The following is a 22,338-nucleotide window of genomic DNA, read 5'->3' on the forward strand; positions in this document are numbered from 1 at the left end:
ATTCTGCGCTTTGTGCCTGATGCAGACTTGATAAGGAAGATGCCTTTCACTGTTAATCAGTAGGGACTTAGCATGGACACACAGTAAGTGTTACATCATAGAAAAACAGGCACTATCTGCCTCTCTGACAGCTGGAAAGTTAGCAGGCAGATGCAAGCACGATGTGTATGTCTCTGTGGGGCAGGCTGGGCAGCTCATAGCTCCACAGATCCATTTGCTGTTGTGCTCACAGCCACAGTGTTTGTATTTATTATAACACCTTGGGAAAGAAAAGGGTGCTGCCTTTTCAAAGTTAGATAACTGGCCCAGTTCTTCGCAGTCGGATTGGCTGCGAGAGGCCCTGTAAAACCGTGCTGGCCAGCAGCCCGGCCCAGCCCTGCTAGGCTGCAAGCGATTTCCACAATTGGCCACTTCAGAGTGGGAGTGGGGGAGGTGAAGACAGCTGGGCAAACTGCATCTCCACCAAGCTGCTTCCCTTCCTCCTCGGGTTTTCTCAGCCGGAGTTATTTGGCAAAGCCTGCTCCGGGTGCCTCCAAACCCCTCTCGTGAGGTCCAGGCGAGTGGGTTGCGGCACTGGCGGCCAGGCTGCTGGCACTCCATTGGCCTCTCTAGAGCAGTCCCGGCACAGGACATGTCAGTCTGCAACAGCCCTGGGGGCCCCGCTGCCCTGGACTTTCCCGAAGTCCTGAAGTCCCTGCTGGAGTACTCCTTACCCTGGACCAACAAAATGACAGGTAGGACGGAGGGAACGCTTAGGGGTCTGGTTTTTTCTCCATAAATTGCAATGCGAGAAGCGGGCAGAAGTTTGTTCACTGCAAACTTTTCAAGGGTGTGCTGCCTCACCAAGTGAGCTGGGGAGTGCTGGGAGTGAGTGTGGTGTGCAGCTGGGAATAAAACAGCAGTGATGATGGATTGATTACAAAATCCATCAGGAGTGCTGAGCTCCTGATCTTTTTAATCTCAGCTACTTCTTGAACGCCCTCAAAGCTTTCTGAGCAGGGAAGAATTGGGTACAAACCTTTGTGCTCACATAGGAGCAACTTCCAGGATTTCTATCCGTGCTATGTAATGGTTAATGAGTGCTCAGTCTCTGGACTCTACTGCTCCCCAGATGTGCGCTGCCTGGGGTGGGGTGCCCAGCTGGCTGATTCTGTGCAAACTTTGTGCATGATGCTGCAGTTGTTTATCGGTTAGAAGCTGAGGTACAGAACAAAGCAAATGTTGTGTTTTCTTTGCAAGAGCACTCAGGTACTCCTAGGCTTTCCCACTCTCTGCAGCCTCCGAGAAAACAAATGGAAATGATCCAAGAAGTTGTTTAGTCTGTGCTACTTCTGGGCTGACCAATTCTCTCCTGTTGGGCACGCTCCAAGCGCCCATCATATAACTCACGGACTTGATGGTTTTGGATGGGATGCCACATGCCCTTGGCAAGCTGTTTTTTGGTTGTTGTGTTGTAATGTTTGCTGACAAGTGCTAGCGAAGTGTGTAGGAACACCTCAGCACCATACGCTCATGTCCAGGCACGAGCAAGTTGAACTCACCAAAAAGAACTCCTGCTGAGTTGGCTGTTGGGCAGGGAGCTGCCAGAGGACAAGGCAGACAGCTCGCAGTCTTGAGGGCAAGCGTGACCCAAGCTGGGAGCAGAAAAGCCAGGCCCACAGTGCGGAGGGGAGCTTTCCTTTTGCCCTGATTGTCAACAGGAGAGAAGAATGCTGTGGCAGTAAAGCAGCTGCCTGCTGAAATACAGCAAACACTGTGGGAAAAGGGAAGGGGAAATGCCCATACCTTCCAGAGGCTTATTTTATCACATTACTCTGTTCCTCCCATCTGTGAGCTTGCTTGGCTCACTCCTTTGCTGAGACTTTGACTGGCGTGCTTTACCTGGTGTGCTTACATACCACATGATGTGAAGCCACATGTTGGAAGCAGGTCATGTTTTCAGGGCCGACTGATGCCCATGTGGAAAGCAGACCTGGCTGGGAGGCAACCGGTAATGGACAGAGGTGGCTCACATGGCACAGAGCTTTGCTGGGGCTCTGCTGAAGTATGGCTGGCCCTTTGAGACCTCTGGTCTCCACAGCCAGGTGGATTGAACTAATCCAAGGGGGGAGTGCTGGCAAGATTGGTCTGTCTGGCAAGTAGGAGTAGGGACTGTTGGGGATCAATGATTTGCAGAGGAAATTATTTCATTTTAACTGAATGTGGCTTATTTGGCAGCTGAGGTTGCTGTCTTGTGGCAGCTTTCCTCTTCAGTCCTGGGACCACCCTGCCTCTTAGCATCACCTCACGTAACCCTCAGAATTGTGATTATTGTGCCGCTTCCCTCCTGCGGCCAGTGTTCCCATCACGTCCTGCTTCCCACAAAGTTCTGTTCTCCCTGCCGGGTCTCCATACCTACACACCCCTCTTCTGTTTTTGTTTGGCCCTGTGTCTGAAACGAGGATTCAGACCTCCCAGCAGAGCTTGCTGGACATGTCCCACCCTGTGCTTAGCACTGGGCTGCTTTCTGCTTCCTTCCCTGCTGCATCAAAGCTGGGCTGTTCTGCATCATCTGTCCCCGACAGTGACAGCCAAGGCCACTGCATTCCTCTCCTCACATCTCATTGTCCCCCTCTCTTCCTCCTCGGCTGCAGAGCAAAATACCAAGTGTAAAGATCCAGGCAGATCCCAACTCAACCAGGAAGGTACAGCTGAGGGAGCAATGTCCACTTCGTGCTGGCAGCAACTTGAATCCCTACTCCCTTGAAGCAGTAAGGAAAAGCTCTCAGAGCAACCTCCCTCCTTGTTGGTGGGGCAGAGCCCACGCCTAGGCAGGGTGCTGTGAGAGGGAACCCACAGGAATGCTCCCCAGGACCTTCTGCCCTCAGGCAGAACAGCTAACATTGTGCAGGCCGAACCCTCCCCATGCACAGTCACGAGGCAGTGGCAGTGTAGAGTGAACTTTAGCTTCAGCAACTATTTAGCTGGGGTGGAAATGGGCTGGAGAAAGAGCATGATCAATCTAAACGGAAAATCCCTGGAGGAAAGGCTGCTGAGTGGATGTAGCAACCTCCATTCACACAGACGTCACCCAGCAAAGTAGCTGCCATTTAGATCTGTAGGGGGGGATGCACACAGAGCACATTCCTTGAAGGAGCTATGTACTGTACTGACACATAGCATCATCCCTGGGGGCCTCCAGCCACAACAACAATGGAACAAAGCAACCCAGAGAGCTGTAGCTGAATGGGGAGCCTGCAGCCTGCCCCACTTTGGCCAAGTCCCCTCATCCTATTCATAAGAAGCTGCTGTTTCCCAGCCTTGCTAGGTTGTGTTCTTGTTACCACCTACCATTTAGCTGTTTCCTGGGCAAGGGCTTTACTGTAAACCTTTACTTGCCCCTTGCTGAGCTGCATGTGCTGCCTCTGTCCTGTGTGGTCTGACATCTGTCTTTCATTGTCCCGTGTGAAGTGCCATCCCTCTTCTACTCATATGATTATTTCTTCTGCCAGCTGAGCTTGGCAAGGCAGAAGGAGCCTGTGAAAGGCACGTGGCAGCCCTGGAGCACACCAGGCAATGGAGCATGACCTGTTCTGCATGCTTTTGCAGCTGGGTTTATCAGCTGCAATGATATGTTAACCCACACTGCTCCAACATCCTACATTCACCAGATGGCCTTCCATGTGAGCTGGCATTGTCAAGGAGATTCTGTCTCCAGCCTATGCAAGAGTAGCAGCTGGCATTTAGGGTAGAGTGTGCTCCATGTCCCTCTGAGTTGGACAAGGGCTTGCTGCAGTGAGGTATCAGTGGGGAGCACCTACCACGTGTCACTTCCAATCTTGTCCCTTTCTTCTGGGGCATGCGGAGAGGAATTCAGACCTGATTTTGTGTCTCCGTGACCACTGAGATTTATTAGAAACGGTCAAGTCAAGCTGTGCTTTGAAACCACGATGTCTGAAGTTATTTCTGAAGCCTTTGCCCTGGAGGTCTGCAGAGGTGCAGCTGAAGCAAGGCAGCATTACTGTCTGCCAGGAGGGATAGGGCCCTTTTAGGGGGGAGAACCATTCTGCCCTTTCAGCCTTGGTGCTGCAGGGTGCAGCCGAGGCTCTTGCAGAGGAGCTGTGTGCCCATTCCTCCGGCTGCTCGCAGCACCGGGCAGGTTTGCTGCAGCCAGCCTTCAGTGAGAGCCTTCAGGAGGCAGCAGCTGCTGGCAGCAGAGGCCTGTGTCTGTGGTGCTGTCACTTCTCCGAGCTTGTCGTTCGGCAGAAGCTCCATACGCTCTGCCTGTGCTCTGGGGGATGAACTTGGCACGCACACATCTCCCTGCGCCTTCAGAAGCTTAAATCCCAGCACGAATCCCTGCCACTGGAATAGAAGGCAGGCCCTGCCCGGACCACTGAGGGCAGCTGACGTCCCTCCTGGCTGCTCACGCTATGTGGGGCACGCAGCGGCCGCAATGCAATGTAGGGCAGAGGGAGATTAAATCCAGGCCGTCTGGGCACGGCGATCCCGGGCTCCAGACAAGGGATATTTAGGGATCTGCCTGCCAGGGCGGGGCCTCGCCCCACAGCAACCGCTGCTGTGATGCAGCTCCCCAACGGCGGGCCTGGACCCGCGGAGATCAGGGCTAGCGACAGCACTTCACGCCATACCGTTTCCACAGCCGCTAACGGTTACCGAAGGCCAGATGCCCGTGTGTGTACGCCGGGGGGGGGGAAACTCTCGCTTCTGCGCATGCGCGCCCACCCCGCGACAGGCGCTGCTCCTCCGCCGCCCCCGCGCGCACTCGGTCCGCCCCTCCCGCCGCCTTTAGGAGCAGTTGGCGGTGACGCAGCGCTCTACAGGAGGGGCGAGGGGCGGGGCCTCGCATGCTAACGAGCCGCCGCAGCCTGCCCCTGCACGTGCCCCGGAGGGCGGGGGACGCGTGCCCGCGCCGGCCGCGGAGGGGCGGGGAGGGCGGAGCCCGACGGCGAGGTCCCGCCCCTAGAGCGGCACGGGCCAATCGGCGCCGCGGAGAGGGCGGGTCGAGTCGCGAGGGCTCGGGTGGGCGGCGCCGCGGCGCTCGTGAATATTGAAGCGAGAGGCGGGCGCGCATGCGCCCTTTCGCTCCAGCTGCTCGGTGTCGCTGGGTCCCGGGGTGCCGCCGCAGCAGCCTGGCGCCGCACGCCGTGGCCGTCGGCGACCATTGACAGCCCGTCAGGCGCCCGCCGGCTCGCGGGGAGTATGCCCGGCCGCGCCGCGCACCAGGAGGCGGCGGCGGCGGCGGCGGGAGGAGCGGCAGCGGAGCCCACTGCAGCCGGGGGGAGCGCGGGGGTCGTCGCGCAGCAGCCCGAGCAGCAGGGCCTGGCGGGAGCCTTCCCGCTGGTGCTGAAGAAGCTGATGGAGAACCCCCCGCGGGACGCGAGGCTGGGTGAGCGCGCGTGGGCGGCGGGAGCGCGCGGCACCCCAGCCCCCCCGCTTCCCCTCTCTCCATTCCCATTCCCCTCCTTCCACCGCTCTCCCCTCCCTCTGCCATCGCCGTCCTCCCGCCTTAGGGGCGGGCCCGGTGCGGGTTGGGGGGGTGGAGATCCGGGGGGCGCCCCCTGCGCCCGTTCTCTCCGCCCCGAGCCCCGCAGCGTGCCGGGGGGAGAGGCTGGGGCCGCTCCGGGTGCGTCGAGGCGGGGAGAAACGCTTCAGGTGGGAGGGGTGTAGGGTGTGCCGCGGGAGGCGGCCGCCTCCGTTGCCGCAAAGTTGGGCTGGAAGGAGCCTTCAGGTGCCTCTGTCTGCTCTAGGCGCTAAGCGAGCCTAATCCCCAAGGGTGTGCCCAGTACCTGCGCCGTCCTGCCCGGCCGGGGCTCCTCTGCTCCTGAGGGCAGCGTTGTGCAAACAGGGCTGGCTGCAGCCTTCCCAGTGCAGAGCCGTTGGCGTTTTCTATCCCTGCACAGTACTGCGTAAACCTATTCGTCTCGTGATTCTGGCCAATACCTTTTTCTCCTTTCTGCTTAAAAAAAAAAAAATAACAATAATAATAGAAAGGTCAGCCTCGGATAGAGGTTGGCCGTGTTGCTATGGCACAGGATGCTGCAGTGCATTTTGAATCTCCAGTGTTATGGCAGTGCTGAGGTTGTTATCCTCACCCAATACCCTTTAGAGGTGACAGTGCTATCAGAAACAACCTCAGGTGGTGTGTGGTGACCAAACGGGATATGGCTGCTTTGTTTTCTATGTCCAGCATTTGGAGCTGTGAAATTTTAAAACAAATAAGGATTTCATGCCTTGCACTGCTCTAGAATGAGAAGCACTGAGTTCTTTTCCCCTTACCAGATGACCCTGTTCCAGCTTGGGAAGGCACACAGTATGACCCTGTTAAGCTTATTGGTGGGCCTGCTGAATTCTGATTACCCCTCTCCATTCACACTGGGATGAAGTTCACACTGTTCCCATTCTTAAATTTCTCCCTGGGCTTCCTTTAATTCACCTGGCACTATGTCATTTCATTTCATGCTTCCTGAAACGTGTTGCTTTGTTTGTTTTGGTCTCGATGCTTCAATTCTCTGCATGTTTGCAAGACAGAGAAAAAAGGCACCTCTGTTAGCAGGTAACTGTTCTTAATTTTACAAAATACCTGCCAGTACAATTGCAACTACTGACTTCGGAGGATCCTTCTTTTATTTTCTGTTCCTTTACAATGCATGGATGGAACCAAAGTGTCAGCAGGCTTTCTAAGAAAGGCTCCCGTGTGCTTTGCGTGTTGACAATATACAATTTGCTGTATTATTTTGAGGTAAATGGTATCAACTAGCTGCAGTTGTGTCCATTTATAGTCTGCACAAGCTTCCTATGGGTTTTCCAACTGCCCTGGGTAATTTGACTACCCAGTAAGCGAGCAGGCTTTCTAATCCTTCTGAGCAACAGCAGAGGACATCCAGTTCCAACTGAATGCCATCATCTTGAACGCTCTGCCATGTACTGAGTATATGCAACAGCACTTGTAAGTTGTTCTTGAGCAGAGCATAGGGTTAAATAAAAAAACCCAGTAATTTAAAATAATGAAGCCTGTGGAGTAAGGGAAGAGGATTAATATTTTGGAGCAGGAGTGTAGGTCCTGCCTATTAATAATGAACTGCTGCATACTCTCCAGTCCAAAGGATGCCTTAATCACCAGTTGCATGCTGGTCTGGCAGGAATGCCTCAACAAACATCACAGTAATGGGCATCAGAAGTACATTATTCTAAAACCTATCTTGTTGCACTGTCACAAATGGGGCTGAAGATCTGTGGAAGAATCAGCCTTGGACTATACAGCATTTTCTGTATAATTTGGCAAAATATTTTTGATGAAGGGGGGGCTTCCTCAAAAGTGTGGGTACTGGTAGTGGCCTAAACATCTGTCTTGTCTTGTGAAAAAACAAGCATGAGCAATAAAGCTCTTTCCAGCTTGCTGAAATGAGTGTTTCCAGCTGTTAGTGACCTGGAGTTCTTGATTTTTTTGTTGCCAGAATTATTTAAGGTAAACTAGAGACCTCTCTTAACAGCAGATGTACAAGCTAGTTAATAGGTCATAGTAGCAGAATGAGAGGACTAAATTGGACGTGAGCTTTCAGCTGCAGAACTACAGTCCAGATTTACCAGGGTGACCTTGAATCACTGCAAATGGAGCCTCTTAGGATACTGCAGCTCTGCTGTCAGGTAATACCTGTTTACACTATAAATATATTTGGAGAATTAATGTTTCAGGTCCCTGTGCTGGGGCAGGCGGAAACTTTCACCTCAAGATGCAAGAAGTTAATTAGTGTTTCATTAGATATTGTGTACCCAGCAGGATGTTGTGCAGCAGGAAATAAAGATTAAATGAATTGAAAGAAAGCCAGTGGGAAAATGTCAGTGTAAAAATGATCACACAACAGTTCTATCTTTTTATGCGTCATGTTTGAAATACAGGGGCACTCAGTATGCCTGCTAACGGCTGCTATTTTAATTTTGTTTCAGATATTGCTACTAGAAGTGAGGGTGGAGAAAGAGGCAGCGTAGCTAAACAAAGACCACACTGGGAACTCAGTGCTTGTCCAGTTCTCAACGTGTAGCAAAAGGAAAAGAATCAGGTGGTCCTCTCATGTGAAGAAAGGATTTAATTTGATGTGAGCCAGGGACAATAGCAAGGGGAAGTTGGAAGGGCTGCGGTCTTTTTGGGGTACTACAGTACAGCAGGATGATGGTGCACATCTGTGGGGCTCTGAAAGTTCTTATTAGAGCCACACGTGCCTGCAGTATGGATCTATCTTCTGGGTTGGGGGGGAGAGGAGGGAAGGGAGGGGTTGGAGACGCAACAGCTAAGCTTTGTATTTTGAGATGTTGCGTTAGATGTTGCAATGCCCATGCTCTACTGTCTGTGTTAAGACTTGCATAGTTTATAAGGAATACTGATGTTTTTAAGACCAAGGGGTGATGATGCTTTGATTCGACATTCACAAGTTGTCTGTCATGTTGATAAAAAAAAATAAAGTGATTTATACAGAAATCATTATTGTCACTTGCTTTGTATTGTTACGGGATTGTACACCACTCCTTGTACAAATCTGGGTGGTTGTGTTGGGCAATATGCAAACCTTACGGGAATGCACTATCCTAGATTCAAAAGCTTGATGTAAAATGGCTGTTCTGATTTGGTGGAGTGTGCCTCACTAGTGACGTCATCTTTGTGTGTGAAACAGAGCAGACAGCATTTCTTTAGTTGCTTCGAGTACAAGCTGTTTAGAACATTCGGTTAGTTTGGATCGTGGCTGTTAACCTGAACATTTGCTTTGCCTGGGAAAAGGTAGGGAAGTTAGTAAAGGAGTTTATAGCAGGGATAGGTGTTGGGAGGTGGAAGTTCAGAGGCAGCGGTGTGAAGTTGTGAGGGGAGCAGCCCATAGCTGCGAGGAGATGATGTTGACAAAGCTTACCCTTTAGGTACTTATTGTTAGTCCCAAGTCTGTAGCTGATAAGTATTTTCTTGTGTGCTTAGATTAGTAGCTATCTCTTGTATAAAATGTTCGGGGGATGGTAGATGAAAACGATAATTTATTTTGTGTGGCAGTGCTGTTCTTTGAGCCATAAAAAGCTCTTTCAATCTCAGTTCCGTCTCAGCTAAGGCAGCAGTGGAAGGAATGCCAGTTTTATCAAATAGGCTTTATATAAATAGGCTTTTCTGATTTAGAGCACGGTTTCAACCACACTCCCACCTCGATGAAGTAGAATACTCCTTTAGTATATTTTAGCTGGTCTGGAATATCCTATTGCCGAGGGCTTGTGCGTTTTGCTAGGCTGATGTGTGCAGATGGTGGAGATCCACAGTGCTCCAGTGTACTTCCCTGCAGCCCTTGTTCCCTCCGAGTGGGTATTTTATCTGTTTCCTTGATAAGATGCAGTTCCCAGTTGGTACAGCTGCACCTGGTGACTGTTCCTTTTGATGGCAGCACTGGCTTCAGTAGTCGCTGCCCTAACATTGCTTCTGCAGTGCTTCCTTGCAGTGCAGGTAGAATTGCATAGCTATGAGGAGAACTGGATCAGGAACAGAACTTGGACTTTTTTTTTTGCCAATTTATTTTTATCTCTAAAATTATGTAATTATTCCATAACTTGAGTTTTCTGCTTGGATTCTGTCCCAGACAGTTGTGAAGATTCAGTAGCTATGGGGAATGTAGAAACAGCCATTTTTCAGTATTACATGCTTTGTAGCATAGTAAATGGAGAGCTCATCAGTCTTTTCTGGCTTGGGGCTGGAGATGTGGGAGTATGCCTTATCAGACATCTCCCCAAAGAGGAAAAATTGTGTGTAGGTACACTGAGCTATCTATAGTGAACAGCATTTGGAGCTATTACTTTATGTGGACATGCTGAGTCATTTTAGAAAGGAATGCATCTACAATACTGAACAGTAGTGGTCCGGGTCTCTGATGTGCTGTGGACCCTTCTAGCTGATTTTCAAATGCAATCTGAAAACTCTTATTTACTTCTGAATGTCAATCTAAATTATTCTTCTGCACCTTCTTTCCCTCGTGCATGGAATAAACTACTCTGCTTCCTCAAAGTTCTCTTAATGGCTTCTGTTGTAATTCTGTGTCAGGACATTCATTTCCCCATCTTCCAGGACAAGTCAGGGAAAGACAAATGAACCCACAGCAGCAAAACCAGTCTATTTTGCAGTGGCTAGTGAATAATAAGCCAGATGCAGTATTATAGTGTACTTTGGTGAGTTCTCACAGGAGAGTTGATGATCTTCAAGGCTACTCAACTGTGGTCCAGCCCTTGCAGGGGGGCAAAGCACACTATGCTGAGCTGCATACAAATGTTGCCTTTCAACATCTGCATTTCCAGATCATGTCTTGAGGCAGAAATATGATTTACTGAATTTTCTTCCATGGGATTTTTTTTTTTTTTTTTTTTTATTTTAAGCTGCAACTTGTGCAGTGACCTACTTGTATCTTTCAGATAAAGAGAAGAAGATAAAGCTTGAGGAAGATGAGGCGGCAGCTGCCAGCACTATGGCAGTCTCAGCTTCCCTCATGCCACCTATTTGGGACAAAACTATTCCTTACGATGGAGAGTCTTTCCATCTGGAGTACATGGATCTGGATGAATTTCTCCTCGAGAATGGAATTCCTTCCAGCCCTACTCACCTGGATTTGAACCAGAATCCACTCATGCCTGTGGCTAAGCTGGAAGAAAAGGAGCCAGCCAGTGCATCCACCGGTTCTCCTGTGTCTTCGTCATCTACTGCCGTCTACCAGCAATCTGAAGCAGCCTCCAGCACAGGTAGATGGAATTGTTTTGATTGTTCTGCTATCAACAGGTGCTTCTTCAGATCCAAGAGGAGATGTGCTAACCCATTGCTGCTAGCTGTGGCAGGCTAAGTAACAGGGAAGTGCTCAGCATAGCCCGTGTGTCAATTCATGAAGATGCTGCCTCTCGTCTTCCTCAGTCTCCTTGCTGGAGAAATGAGTCAATGTTTACAAGTATGCAGCCTTTCTCTTTTGAAATCAGTGGAGCTGGAATGCCAGCATAAAGAATTTGCTTTCTTAATTTTGCTTATTTGGTGAGAAGCTGGGCGTGTTGTGAATTTAGCTGCTCAGATTGTCTTCTAACAGATTTGATAGGTTGTGCCAAGTCACTTGTACTGCCTTGGTTTGTCCCTCAAATAACAATGCTTAATTGGAAAAAAAAATAAATAAAAAGGCAGCCTTTCCTTGCTTGCCTGTGAAAATGGCAAACTGACCTTTGGAAAAGGTCTATTAATGGTACAGTTTAATATTCTGTGTTGCTTTGAAGAGAGAATGAAGGAACAAAGAAACAAAACTATGTACTTAAATGGTACTGAGAAACTTCTGCTTTTCATGAGTAGGGTTTGAGCTAGGTTTGGAGTTTAAACTTCTTAGCCACTAAACTTGCACAGTGCTATTTCAGGAGCAGAGTTTACAGCAAGCATTTTGCTGAGGACCTCCTCCTGGGAACCTATGCGAAAAGCAAAACATTAAATTCTTTCTGTAAGACATAAGGTGTGTTATTTGCTTGTTTTTTTCCAGGTGGCATATGAAAAGGTTTGTTCATTGATCTCTGCTTCAGGTTGCACTGATATTACAAACTCGATGAACTTGAGTTGCTAAGTTGCATAAATATGTCAAAGTTCATGTGAACGCTGTCAGGCAGCTTGTTGGGGCACTTCTGTTCCCATGTGGCAAGGTTGTAGCATGTATTTCAATTTGTACCAAATCTACACTTCTTTAGTCCTTTGGTAATGCAATTGTCTCACCTTTGAAGGACTTAGGACTGCAGTGTTTGGGCAAGCTTTTTTTTTCTGTGATGTTTTCAAAGTGACAAATCTCAGGCTGATACAATTTCCATGCTTAGAAACCAACTTGCTGTAGCAACCCTAAATGTGCTCAAGAGCAAAAAAACACTTTGAAGAAGTCTTAGCTTTTGTCCCACACCTGTCTACTCATGTCTGTTAGTCTGGCAGGTGGTCCTGGAACTTGTGTTACAGTGGACATACAGTACCAAGCATTGCATTAGAGAAATATCAGGTAGTGCTATTAAATGCTAGCTGCAACAACAGAGGTATCCAGCGTGGCTTCTGAGTTAATTCTCTTCATCCTGCTGAATGTGTTGCAACTTCTGTTTTTGACAGAATCCCCACCGCAAAATGAGAGAAATACACCCAGCCCCATTGATCCTGACTGTGTAGAAGTTGAGGTGAATTTTAATCCTGATCCTGCTGATTTAGTGCTGTCCAGTGTGCCTGGTGGTGAGCTTTTCAATCCTCGCAAGCACAAGTTTACTGAAGAGGACCTGAAACCACAACCAATGATTAAAAAAGCAAAGAAGGTTTTTGTCCCAGATGAGCAAAAGGTAACAGATTTATTACTGCAGACTTCTCTAGGCTGTGATCAAAATTTTTCACTCTTTGACCAAACACACTCACATATAAAGGTAACGTGCTGTACATGCATGACTGGGGAAAAGCATTGCTGGGAATAGAATTGACAGGTAAACCACTGTTCTTGCTGTTTTGCTGGTTTAGTACCATGAGATAATTACCAGGCAGGAGCAACTGAAAATGATATACGCAGAAATTAGAAGAACTATCTGGTCACATCCACATCGGCTGCGCTTTGAAGGCCAGTGTATGTATTTGCCCAGCATTATGCCTGCTGTAGCTTTGAGCAGGCAAGAGAACAGGCTATTTTTCTTGGAAGTTCATTCTTGAATTGAAATTAAGTCAAGAGCAGATTTCAATTGGACAGCATAGTAGCCAGGTCTTTTATTCTCCCCAGTTCTAGGAGGGCATCTTGTTTATGCTAAAGCAAGACTTGCCTGTGATTATGAAATCTTACAGTGCTCTCTTGCCTATATTTTAGCATCTGAGCCTTACGAACCAACGAAGGAAGCTCTCAAGTGTGGCGTGTAGTGCCCTTATAGGACACAGGTGTTCATTTGATGCAAAATGTCAGGTTGGCATCTTTTTTTTCTTATTTCTTTCTGCTCCAGGACGAAAAGTACTGGACAAGACGAAAGAAGAACAATGTGGCAGCAAAGCGTTCCCGTGATGCTCGACGATTAAAGGAGAATCAGATCACAATTCGGGCAGCCTTCCTTGAGAAAGAGAATACGGCCCTGAGGACGGAGGTTGCAGAGCTGCGCAAGGAAGTGGGGCGATGCAAGAACATTGTTTCTAAATACGAGACCAGATACGGACCCTTGTAAGCACACCCCTTTTCCTTGTTAGGGCTCGTTGTTTTAGCCTCTTAGACTTCTCTGCCTTCTGTAGAGACTTTCAGAAATAAAGTTTGTGGAGGCTTTGCCATTTTGCATCTTAAAAAAGAAAAAAAAAAGTTGGCAAAACATTCAGACACATTTCCTGATTATCACATTGCCCAAAAACTTAGTGTCCGTATTTACAACTTTAGCACTAATAGAGCACTTTCTGATGTCATACGAAAGAACAGATTATCCTGTCCAAAGGAATATACACGGATTCCTTGTGACTGGACAGAGCTTTTGCTTTCTGTTCTAATCTCTCTTTTTTTTCAATGGAGGGAAAAAAGCAAAGACCAGAGTCCCTTAGGCTCTTTTTTTTTTCTTTTTTTTGTTTTCAAGAAAATCTTACTCTTTTGTACCTGTGTGCCACCTCCCTGCCCCAGTCAAATTGTGAAACATCATTTTAAGATGTTGCTGTGCAGCATCATGAAATTTTCCTCTCCCATTTAGAGGCACTAGAAAGCACTCTCTTCCTGTTGAAGAGGAACAGAGAATCTTTAGGACAGGGAAATGTTCGATCTCTTGTGGAAACTGAGATCTCTACCTTTAGCACTAGGAAAACTACGGTCAGTACAGTGTTGGTAAAATACTGCTCAAGCCTCTAGATAGGCTCTAATTCTGGGTAACTTCCAGGAGCCTAGAATAGAGAACAGCAGGGAATCCCTCACTGTACAGATGACTACAGAATAGTTTGTTGTGGATTTTAAGCTGTAATTCTACCACCACCCTTCATTTTTTTGTTCCCTGAGGGGAGACTTCTTCCTTGAATTGCTGATGAAGCAGCATGTTCATCATAACTGAGGAGTAAGGGGGAAAAAGAAGTCTGCCTTCTTATGCTGAATTTGAGGCCCATCTGTTAAGGAATTGCTTTTAAAATTTTTACAGAAAATCTTCTGTAGCATGAGAAACAGAGAAACTAGCCACTGTTACTTTGTTACACCTTACCTGTTGTACAAAGGTTTTGTTGTTTTTGTTTGTTTGTTTTGGTCCTTTGCCTCCCAAATATGCTATGGAACAAGCTACCAACAGTACACCTCCATATCTCTTGTGTAGCAGTGTATCTGGACTCTGTGCTTGCTGGTTCTCTCTCTAGCATGCTTCTTGATAGAAAATTAATATACAAGACTTGCTCTCTTGAAAATAATCTGTTCTCAGCACCAAGTGCTGCTTCAACAGTATGTGCTGCTAAAAGAGAACTATGTTGCGTGTGATGTTGGGACCTTCTCCATGACCTCCAGCTGCAAGAACCAGAAGCTTTAACAGAAGTATTTGTGCAGAAGTTCCCTTCTAGAACAAGAGAAGCTATCTTAAGATAGCAGTTATGTCAGAACTTCTAAGCTATGCTTCCTGGGCTAATGCTTCTATTAGGGAGTGAACAAGAGGTAGCAGATGTTGAGGGTAGTTTCCAGTTCCCCTCTTGAAATCTGAAAAGAATGTTGAGGGAAATGAAACAGAGGTTCTTTCCTGTACTAAAGACTTTGTGCCCAGCTTGTCTTTTAAACATAATGGAAAAATTGGTATGAATTTAAACCAATTGTGCGTTGACTTCTTAAGAAAGTGGAGAAGCAGGCTAATCCAGTACAGTTAAAGTAAATGTATGCTTTGATCTCTCTCCCCTTTTTATGTTCTAATTCGACCAGAGTGTCTCTTCGTACTGTGTTGGTCTGATTTCTTTCAAACATGCTAAAAATGGTCACCCTTTGAGCAGGGGATTTGCTTTCACAGGGTGGTGTGTGGTGGTGGTGATGGCGGGAAGTATATTATAAATAAATTGTCACACTTAACACTTTGCTTTGTTTAAAGTGACTTATCTGATTCCGAGTGATGCAACTTTAAAGACTTTTAAAAACAAAGAAACTAAAAAGCACACATGAATCGCCAGTCTTCAGAGTGAGCAGTGAAATCTTTGAGGTGTCCCAACACAACTGACGATGACCCTGCCTGCCTGCTTGCCTGCAAGTACCCCATCTGAACTACCCAGGGCTGGGCATGATGAAAAGTGCAAAGTCTCCTTAATTCTGTATATGGCTTTCTTATCTGTCTTTCTCACTGTAACTATGAACTACAATAAGCTTACTTACTGGGGGTTTTGTCAAGACACTCAAAGTTCATGTTTCAAAGTCTGTTTACAGCCTGTGTGAGTAGTGACTGTTTTGGCACTCGAGTGGAAGAAAATAGAGAGATTTAAATGGAAGTGTCTGTATATATTCAGAACTGCTATACTTTAAAACTTCTTTCCCCTGCAGTAGAATAAGTTGTACCTAATGCTGCAGCTCGCTTCTGGTACAGCATAGCATCTTGTGGAGTATTGTGAGTGCAGAATCAAAGACAGCAGTTTGTGACGTGTGAGGCTTCCAGTGCAGAGTAATACAGCAGATGTATTGAAACAATGCAGAAAGCACCCCAGTGTGCCATATGAAGGCCTGTAAGAAAATCTCTATCAAACAACCCATGCCAGAGGAAAAACTCTGCTGTAACCTGTCTTCTGATTTTTTTTTATTTTTTTTTTTTCCAAGGCTCACTTTCTTTTAATGGTGTCTCGCTGAAACAAAGTCTGATCTTGTGTTACGAGTTAGCAGTCATGGACAAGGTGCTGGTCTGATCCCCGTGTCTTTTGGCAGTGTAAGGCTACCAAGTGAGTATTAGTGCCAGCAAAGCAATGGCTATGAGCTGCCATGCTGCAATTTGCCCTCTCTTGACTACATGAGAACTGCAGTGGTAGAAGAGTATTTCATTTGTTTGACACATCTGAAACAGCTAAAGACTTTGCAGAGGTGCAGCAGACACCGTAAGTACCAGGACCCTTCCTTATGCTGGTACGGGAGAGTAGATGAAAGCTTAGGCAGATTGTGGAGATGATTATTGTGTGTAGAAGATGGGGAAAGTAGGTGGAAGGTCCTTTGTAATAGCTTCATCAGCCAAACAAGAATCTACCTTTATGTTGAGGAAGGTTAAGAGCTGTATTTAAGTGGGAAGAACAAGTACTTGCTTTCTGGGAAAGTAGCACAGAGCTGTAGCCTGTAAGACAGGAGTGAATGTTTGGTGTATTTGTGCCTGGAGATTGATGAATAGCACACACCTCAAGAGAAATAACCCAAAAAGCTTTCAGAAGCACAAGTGCCTGAGTTATGAGGCACAACTAGTTACCAGCAAAACCTGACACAACATTGAGCAAGTATTCTGAGTTAGTGTTTACCCAAGAGATACCCCTCTTCAGAGCAGAAAGGCAAAGAGAGAAAGATGCAAGGCAGCAGATAATGTTGTACCTTCACTTAAAGAATAAAAATTAAAATGCAGAATTTGTAACTTTTTTTTTTTTTTTGAAAGCATAACCTTTGTAAAGGGCATATATATTAAATGCACTTATTGATATGTGATTTATAATGGACCACGATCTGGAGTGGAGAAGGTATTTTTTACTTTCATTGGTTGCAAAATTGTACTGAGTGCACGATCAGAATTTATGATTCTGAGGTGATCTCTGAGCATCCTCAGATGGATGAATAGCTCAGCTCTGCGTTGCTGGAACATCAGCATGTATCACTACCTGTAGCAAATATTGCAGATTCGAATGGATATTTTTGGTATGTCCTGTTTTTCTTTTTCCTTTATTTTGATGATACTGACAGCATGTAAATACAGCAACTCTTTTTCCATTTATCATTTCTACGTTTCCAGTTGGATTTGGCTATTCTTGACAGTCATGCTTCCTGCTTAAATCAAAGAATATTGTAACTGGGCAAGGAGTTGCTAATCCTTCATGGGGTCTTGCTGTCTTACTGCTTTAGGAGCATGTTTTAAATGCCTATACATTGTATACAGGACCTGGTTTTGCAGTATGCCACACTATTTTAACAGCAAAACAGTAAGAATAGTATGTGCAATTCTGTCTTTTCCTGTCGTATCAAAGGTTTATACAGTGGAAACTAACTGTGTATTATATATATATATATTTTATTTCAGAGAAGACTGTTAGTAAATTCTTGTGCTTCCCTGTAGAACAGTGCACATCTGCACATCCTGTTTCACGTATCTACAGGTTGCAAAACTGGAAAATCACACTTCAGGATAAACGTGACTGATCTTCTATAGTTGGAGATTTCTGTTTTTTTTTTTTCTGTTAAGAATCAACATCTTCAAGGGTAGATGAGGAGGTGACAACACCGAAAGGAGCGTGCGCGCGTTGCCAGGCGGCAGGGTGACGTGCAGCGCTCGTTTCCGTTCTCAGCTTTTGCAGTCTTGGGAAGTTGAGCTTAACTGCTTCGAGCGTGCTGCTCCTTTCAGAAAGATTCACTTGCAGTCTTGTTTCTTTGACGAGGATGACTGTCCTATTTGTAAATGATAGCTCAGATATGTTTTGCGTAGAGATCGTAAGGCCAATATTCTTTTAGCTCAGTCTACGTGTTAAAAGATGCTGAATTGACACTGTTAGCGTCTGAAGTTCTCTAACCTTGGGACGTGCTACATAGAGCCCGTAAGTGTGCCTATACTCCTATATACTCCATTGCATCCAAAAAGGGACCATCTCCAAGGGGAGGGAATAAAGGGAATGCATCTTGGAGCATCACTGCAGGGATTGCCATTGAAGGGAGCTGTTTTTGACAGCTCTACATTGATTAAGAAATACATTGAAATCAAACAGCCGTTGCACAGCACTAGCTTTCAAAGTGCATAAACTGTTGATACTGGCAATTGACTGTTGTCTTATTCTACAGAAAAATTGACAATGAATAAGTGATGCACAAAACTTATTGCAGTACTGCTTTTGTACGTGACCTAATCCACACAGTTGCATTTCCATGCAGCAATGCATTTCGGTACTTAATAAGTCCCTAGAATTTTATTCTTTCACCTGATGCCGAGATCTGCTCCCAGTGAAGCCATTAACAAAGATCTCATTAACTTCTATAGGAAAAAATCTTTGTTCTGATGAGGTGAGCATCAAGCTTTAAGCAAGCACTGGAGCCCTGGGTGTATTTGTGTAGACTGGAGCGCCCTGTGCTGGGATCAGGCAGATGTATCCCTGATTGCAGGTGTCGTGTTCATAAACCGATCCTTCACTTATTTGTTCACACAGTTTTGATGTTCAGACAGTCTGAAATCTTTCCCTCCCTCCCCTGCCGTGGACAGGGTTAAAAAGCATACTATTAACTTGTGCTGGGAGAAGGAATGTTTTTCGTTGTTGCTTTTTCTTGTTTACTTGTTTCTTTTCTGAAGAAGAATGTTATGTGGCTTTCTGCAGTTCTTTTGGTAACGTTTTATATAATTTCTGACAATTTTCCCTGCTGTGCATTTTGAAAGCCCAAGGTATTTCAGCTGTCAAAATCACTTTCAGTGTTACCTGCAGTGTTACCTACTGATTTTAACAAATGCATTTCACAATGAAGGGTGCAGTGGAAGGCCAGCAGTCACAGCTCAATAAAACATTCTTGTATGGGGAATTTTTTTTCCCCCCAAAATAATGGATTTACACAGAAGAGAATATTGTTGCTTCAGCCTTATAAACCTCTTCAGGATAACATGGCTCTGTTCCTTGTGATCAGATGCCTTCATTTTTAGTGAGAGTGAAGGTATCTTGCACCCTTTAAAACCCAGACAGGATTTCATTTGCCCTCACTGTTTTAGCTGATAAGCAGGAGATGAGAAATGCAAACTTATCTTAATGCATAGATCTTTTTTGTTCTTAGTAATCTACATCTAAATCCAAAAGCAGCAAGATAAATTTGTCAGTGCTGTTGTTTTGCCCTTGCAGTACTGGAAGATACTGGCTAGCTTTCTAGATTTTCAGCTGATTACTCTGATCTGTATAGCTGCAACAGGGTGAAGATGGATAAATTCACAACAAAAGAATGGGAAGAAGGTAGAAAGAGTAAGCATAACTTCTGTGGAGATGCTAACAAAATGCTAATTGAGAAACTACATGATTTAATTGTCAATAGCGCAGATCTGTCGTACAGAATGTTCATTTTTAACTTGAGAGTATGCTAGGAAGTCCATTTTGGAACGGAGACTTCAAGTTGAAGCAACTATGGGGGAAAGGGAATACTTTGAGGGAGATACATATATAGATAAACATAAAAATAGCTGTCGAGTAAAGCAGAAAATGGAAATGGGGAAAATGGTACCACAGGTTACTGACCCAAATTAGGCTGCTGAAACCAAAGCTGTTTAAATTTCTGCAGCAGCTTGGATCTCCATCCTATAGAAGATTGTTTAGGTTTTAGGAAACTTGTTTAGGTTTGGGAATCTCCTTTTGTTGATCTCATGCCCACAGTTCAGAAGGAAGTGAAAGGAATACAGAGATGGGGGTGGAGAGTTACTGCAGAAAGGCATGAACAAATAGCTATTGCTTGAACTGAGTGTGCTGTTGTGCCAGGCCTTGGCTTGCCCCTGCGAGCTGATAGTGCTGTGTCATGAAGAAATTACTATCTGAGGCCCCAAGTGTTTTAAGACCTCGGTTGTGCATGGGATGAGCCCTGCATCCATAGAGAACCGCGTGGACTTCACAGGGTCTATTTCTGAATGTGAAGCTCTGTCCAGGCAGTCGGCCGCAGAACTGTGTCCTTAACACCGTCAGTTGTAGCTACAAGGCTGTTCATATTAGATGTAATTTGGGTGCCTGTTACGTAGCCAAAACCCTCGTTACGTCATTTTCCCAACCAAGGCATGAGCAGAAGCCCTTTGCTGTACAACACCTGTAAAAAAAAAAAAAAAAAAGAAAAAAAAAAAGAAAAAAAAAAAGTACTACACATCCATCTAGTAAATTAAGGCATGTGATTTTGGTCTGTGGGTCTCAACAAACTTTGCTCGTGTACCTGCCTGAATGTTTCCTTAGATCTGCAGCTGTGTCTCGGTGAGAAGGGATGGCGGCCTTTGTTTTCCCCAGGGAGCACAAGAGCAGCTCTGGTCCGTCACGCTGCTGGCCAGGATCGTGGAAGGATGCATCCTCTGCACTTTTATGTGAAGTTGTCTCAAATATGGTGATTAACATGACTATTGAAATACTGTATTTTGTATAACTTAGGACGTGTACATACACTTTTAAAACTGATCTGTTCTATGAAGTAATAAATAAGTGCTTCCATTGTAATTCCTGGATATTGTTAATGCTTTGTGTAGCTTGATTTGGGACGATTCTATTTTTTTCCTAGAGAACTACAGAAATCAAAACCAAGATTGATGTTGTGGAATTCTAGTCTAGTTGTGATGCTTTCTATCAAGACAAAATGTGTTTAAAAAAAAAAAATAATAAATAAATGAGCTACTTAGGCAGAGAAACTGAGAATTTGAGGGAACTGATTCTCTTCCAGTCTTTCTTTAAGGGTAGTCACCCATGGCACCAGTAACTGTATTCTTCCCACCCCATTAGCTGAGCAATTAATTTTGTTGTGCGTGAGTAGCATTTGGAAAGTGGCAGTGTTAAATGATTCATAACACTGAGTGATTGAGGAAACTGAAAGGGCTTGGTTTGTTTGTTTGTTTGTTCTTTTAACTGTTCCCTCTTTCAGCTTGAACAGATCTGCCTCCACCCTTCAACCAGACTGCAGCAAGTTGCAATGAAACAGTGAGTGACTTACTGAAGCTCATTTGTATCCTGGATAGCCTACATCTCTATTAGATGCGTTACGTACATAGATGACACGAGTACCCTGTCTTGGTTTTAGAGAGGGAGAGCAATTAACGAGTTGAAGTTGTGCTGGATGCTGCACAGCTGGAACACCCATCAGCTTTCATGACCTGTTCTATCTTTTGTTAAAAGAGGAACAGTGGAGCAAACTGGGTTGATGGTTGGACTGAATGATTTTACAGGTGCCTCCCAACCTTAATGATTCTAATCACAAGCAGTCCGTTGGGAAACACCAACACTTTGAGATGTGGAGACTGGTCTGTCAGTCTTCAGTAGGAGATCAGCCTGTGATAACAGCCTCTCCAGCCATAACATAACTTCTTTGTCTTCAATGCTGTACTGGAACGGACTTTATCTGGTATCAGCTGCTTCTGTGGTGTTCCATAAACAACAAAGCTACAGCATCTTTTCTAGTGAGTACAGATGATCTCTTCTTCCCCACTCCCTTCCCCCACCCGTGTCTCTAGGCTATAAAATAGCTAAGCATATGTGCAGGGTGTTCAGAAAATTCTGTTCCTATAAGACTTTTTCAAAGGCATTCAGGCTCAAATAAAAAGTCAGAGGGAGCTCCAGTCTGCTATGTTTGGCCTAAAAATCTATTTCCTCTTGGATAAAAATATTTTATTTGGCTTCAGATGTGGCACTGATCTGTCCCAGCAGTTCAATGGGATGGATGATAAATCTGCACAGTGTTTATATGAGAGACAAATGAACCTTAGTTTTACTACGTGTTAACTTGTCTAATCTCTTGGATGCCTACTCCTGAAGGTTATCTAAATAATTCCTACAAATGTAGCTGCTTTTCAGAGCAGCCCATGAAATCAAATTGAGATCATTCTGGCTGAGAGATTCTATAGAAACAAAGGAAGTAATAAAGATTGTATTGTGGCTGGGTAAAGCTGGATCGCCATAAATGGTTTTAATTCATATATGAATCTTTTGTCCCAAACTACTTATTTTGTACATAAACTTACACACTCTTGGCAGCTGTTAGAAGAAAATAAAGGTGCTTAAACAGCAATCAAATGAAGAAAGGGCATTTCACTGTTGCAGAGTTGGTATTATTTTATATTTCCATTTATTACACTTTTTAAATTGTATAAACCACAGATTTGAATTCTCAAAGTCTTCAGCTTGGATTCTGTGAGTAGTTTCAATCCTCTCACCTCTCTGCTCATAACTGGTTTTTAAGAAAAATAAAAGCTTTTGTTTAAAATGTAAAATTTTGACTGTATTAAATTCTGTTAGTACCCTTCCTTTTTAAGAAATAAAAAGTATATTCCACTACGCAGAGATTCAGTAGTTTTGTTCTCTAGATAGCAATCTGTGTGCTGAACACAACTGCCAGCGTTACACCTGCAGTTTGCACTGAAGATGGCAGATGCTGAAGAGCTGCTTGCCTTCTGTGACCCCATTGCTGTTCCCATGTGTTAACTACTTGGTGTGCAGGTAGCTGCTAT

General features: G+C 45.5%; 1 protein-coding gene across 3 annotated transcripts; it reads left to right on the top strand.

Annotated features, from left to right (window-relative positions):
- The first annotated feature begins 413 nt into the window (after positions 1-413).
- TEF (TEF transcription factor, PAR bZIP family member) lies at positions 414-22,101 on the top strand. Of its 3 annotated transcripts, none has more exons than XM_052668173.1 (5): positions 414-734; positions 10,429-10,752; positions 12,122-12,342; positions 12,982-13,193; positions 15,055-22,101. In XM_052668173.1, the coding sequence occupies exons 1-5, from the start codon at positions 632-634 to the stop codon at positions 15,074-15,076; spliced, it is 882 nt and encodes a 293-aa protein (XP_052524133.1). In that variant the 5' UTR covers positions 414-631; the 3' UTR covers positions 15,077-22,101. The 3 variants fall into 3 exon arrangements, with proteins under 3 accessions (XP_052524133.1, XP_052524134.1, XP_052524132.1); XM_052668172.1 differs by lacking the exon at positions 414-734 and adding an exon at positions 5,113-5,389; XM_052668174.1 differs by lacking the exon at positions 15,055-22,101 and having other exon boundaries at positions 12,982-13,584.
- The last annotated feature ends 237 nt before the right edge of the window (positions 22,102-22,338 follow it).

Source organism: Tympanuchus pallidicinctus, unplaced genomic scaffold, assembly GCF_026119805.1.
Source record: "Tympanuchus pallidicinctus isolate F22 unplaced genomic scaffold, pur_lepc_1.0 scaffold8, whole genome shotgun sequence".
NCBI classification, from domain to species: Eukaryota; Metazoa; Chordata; class Aves; order Galliformes; family Phasianidae; genus Tympanuchus; species Tympanuchus pallidicinctus.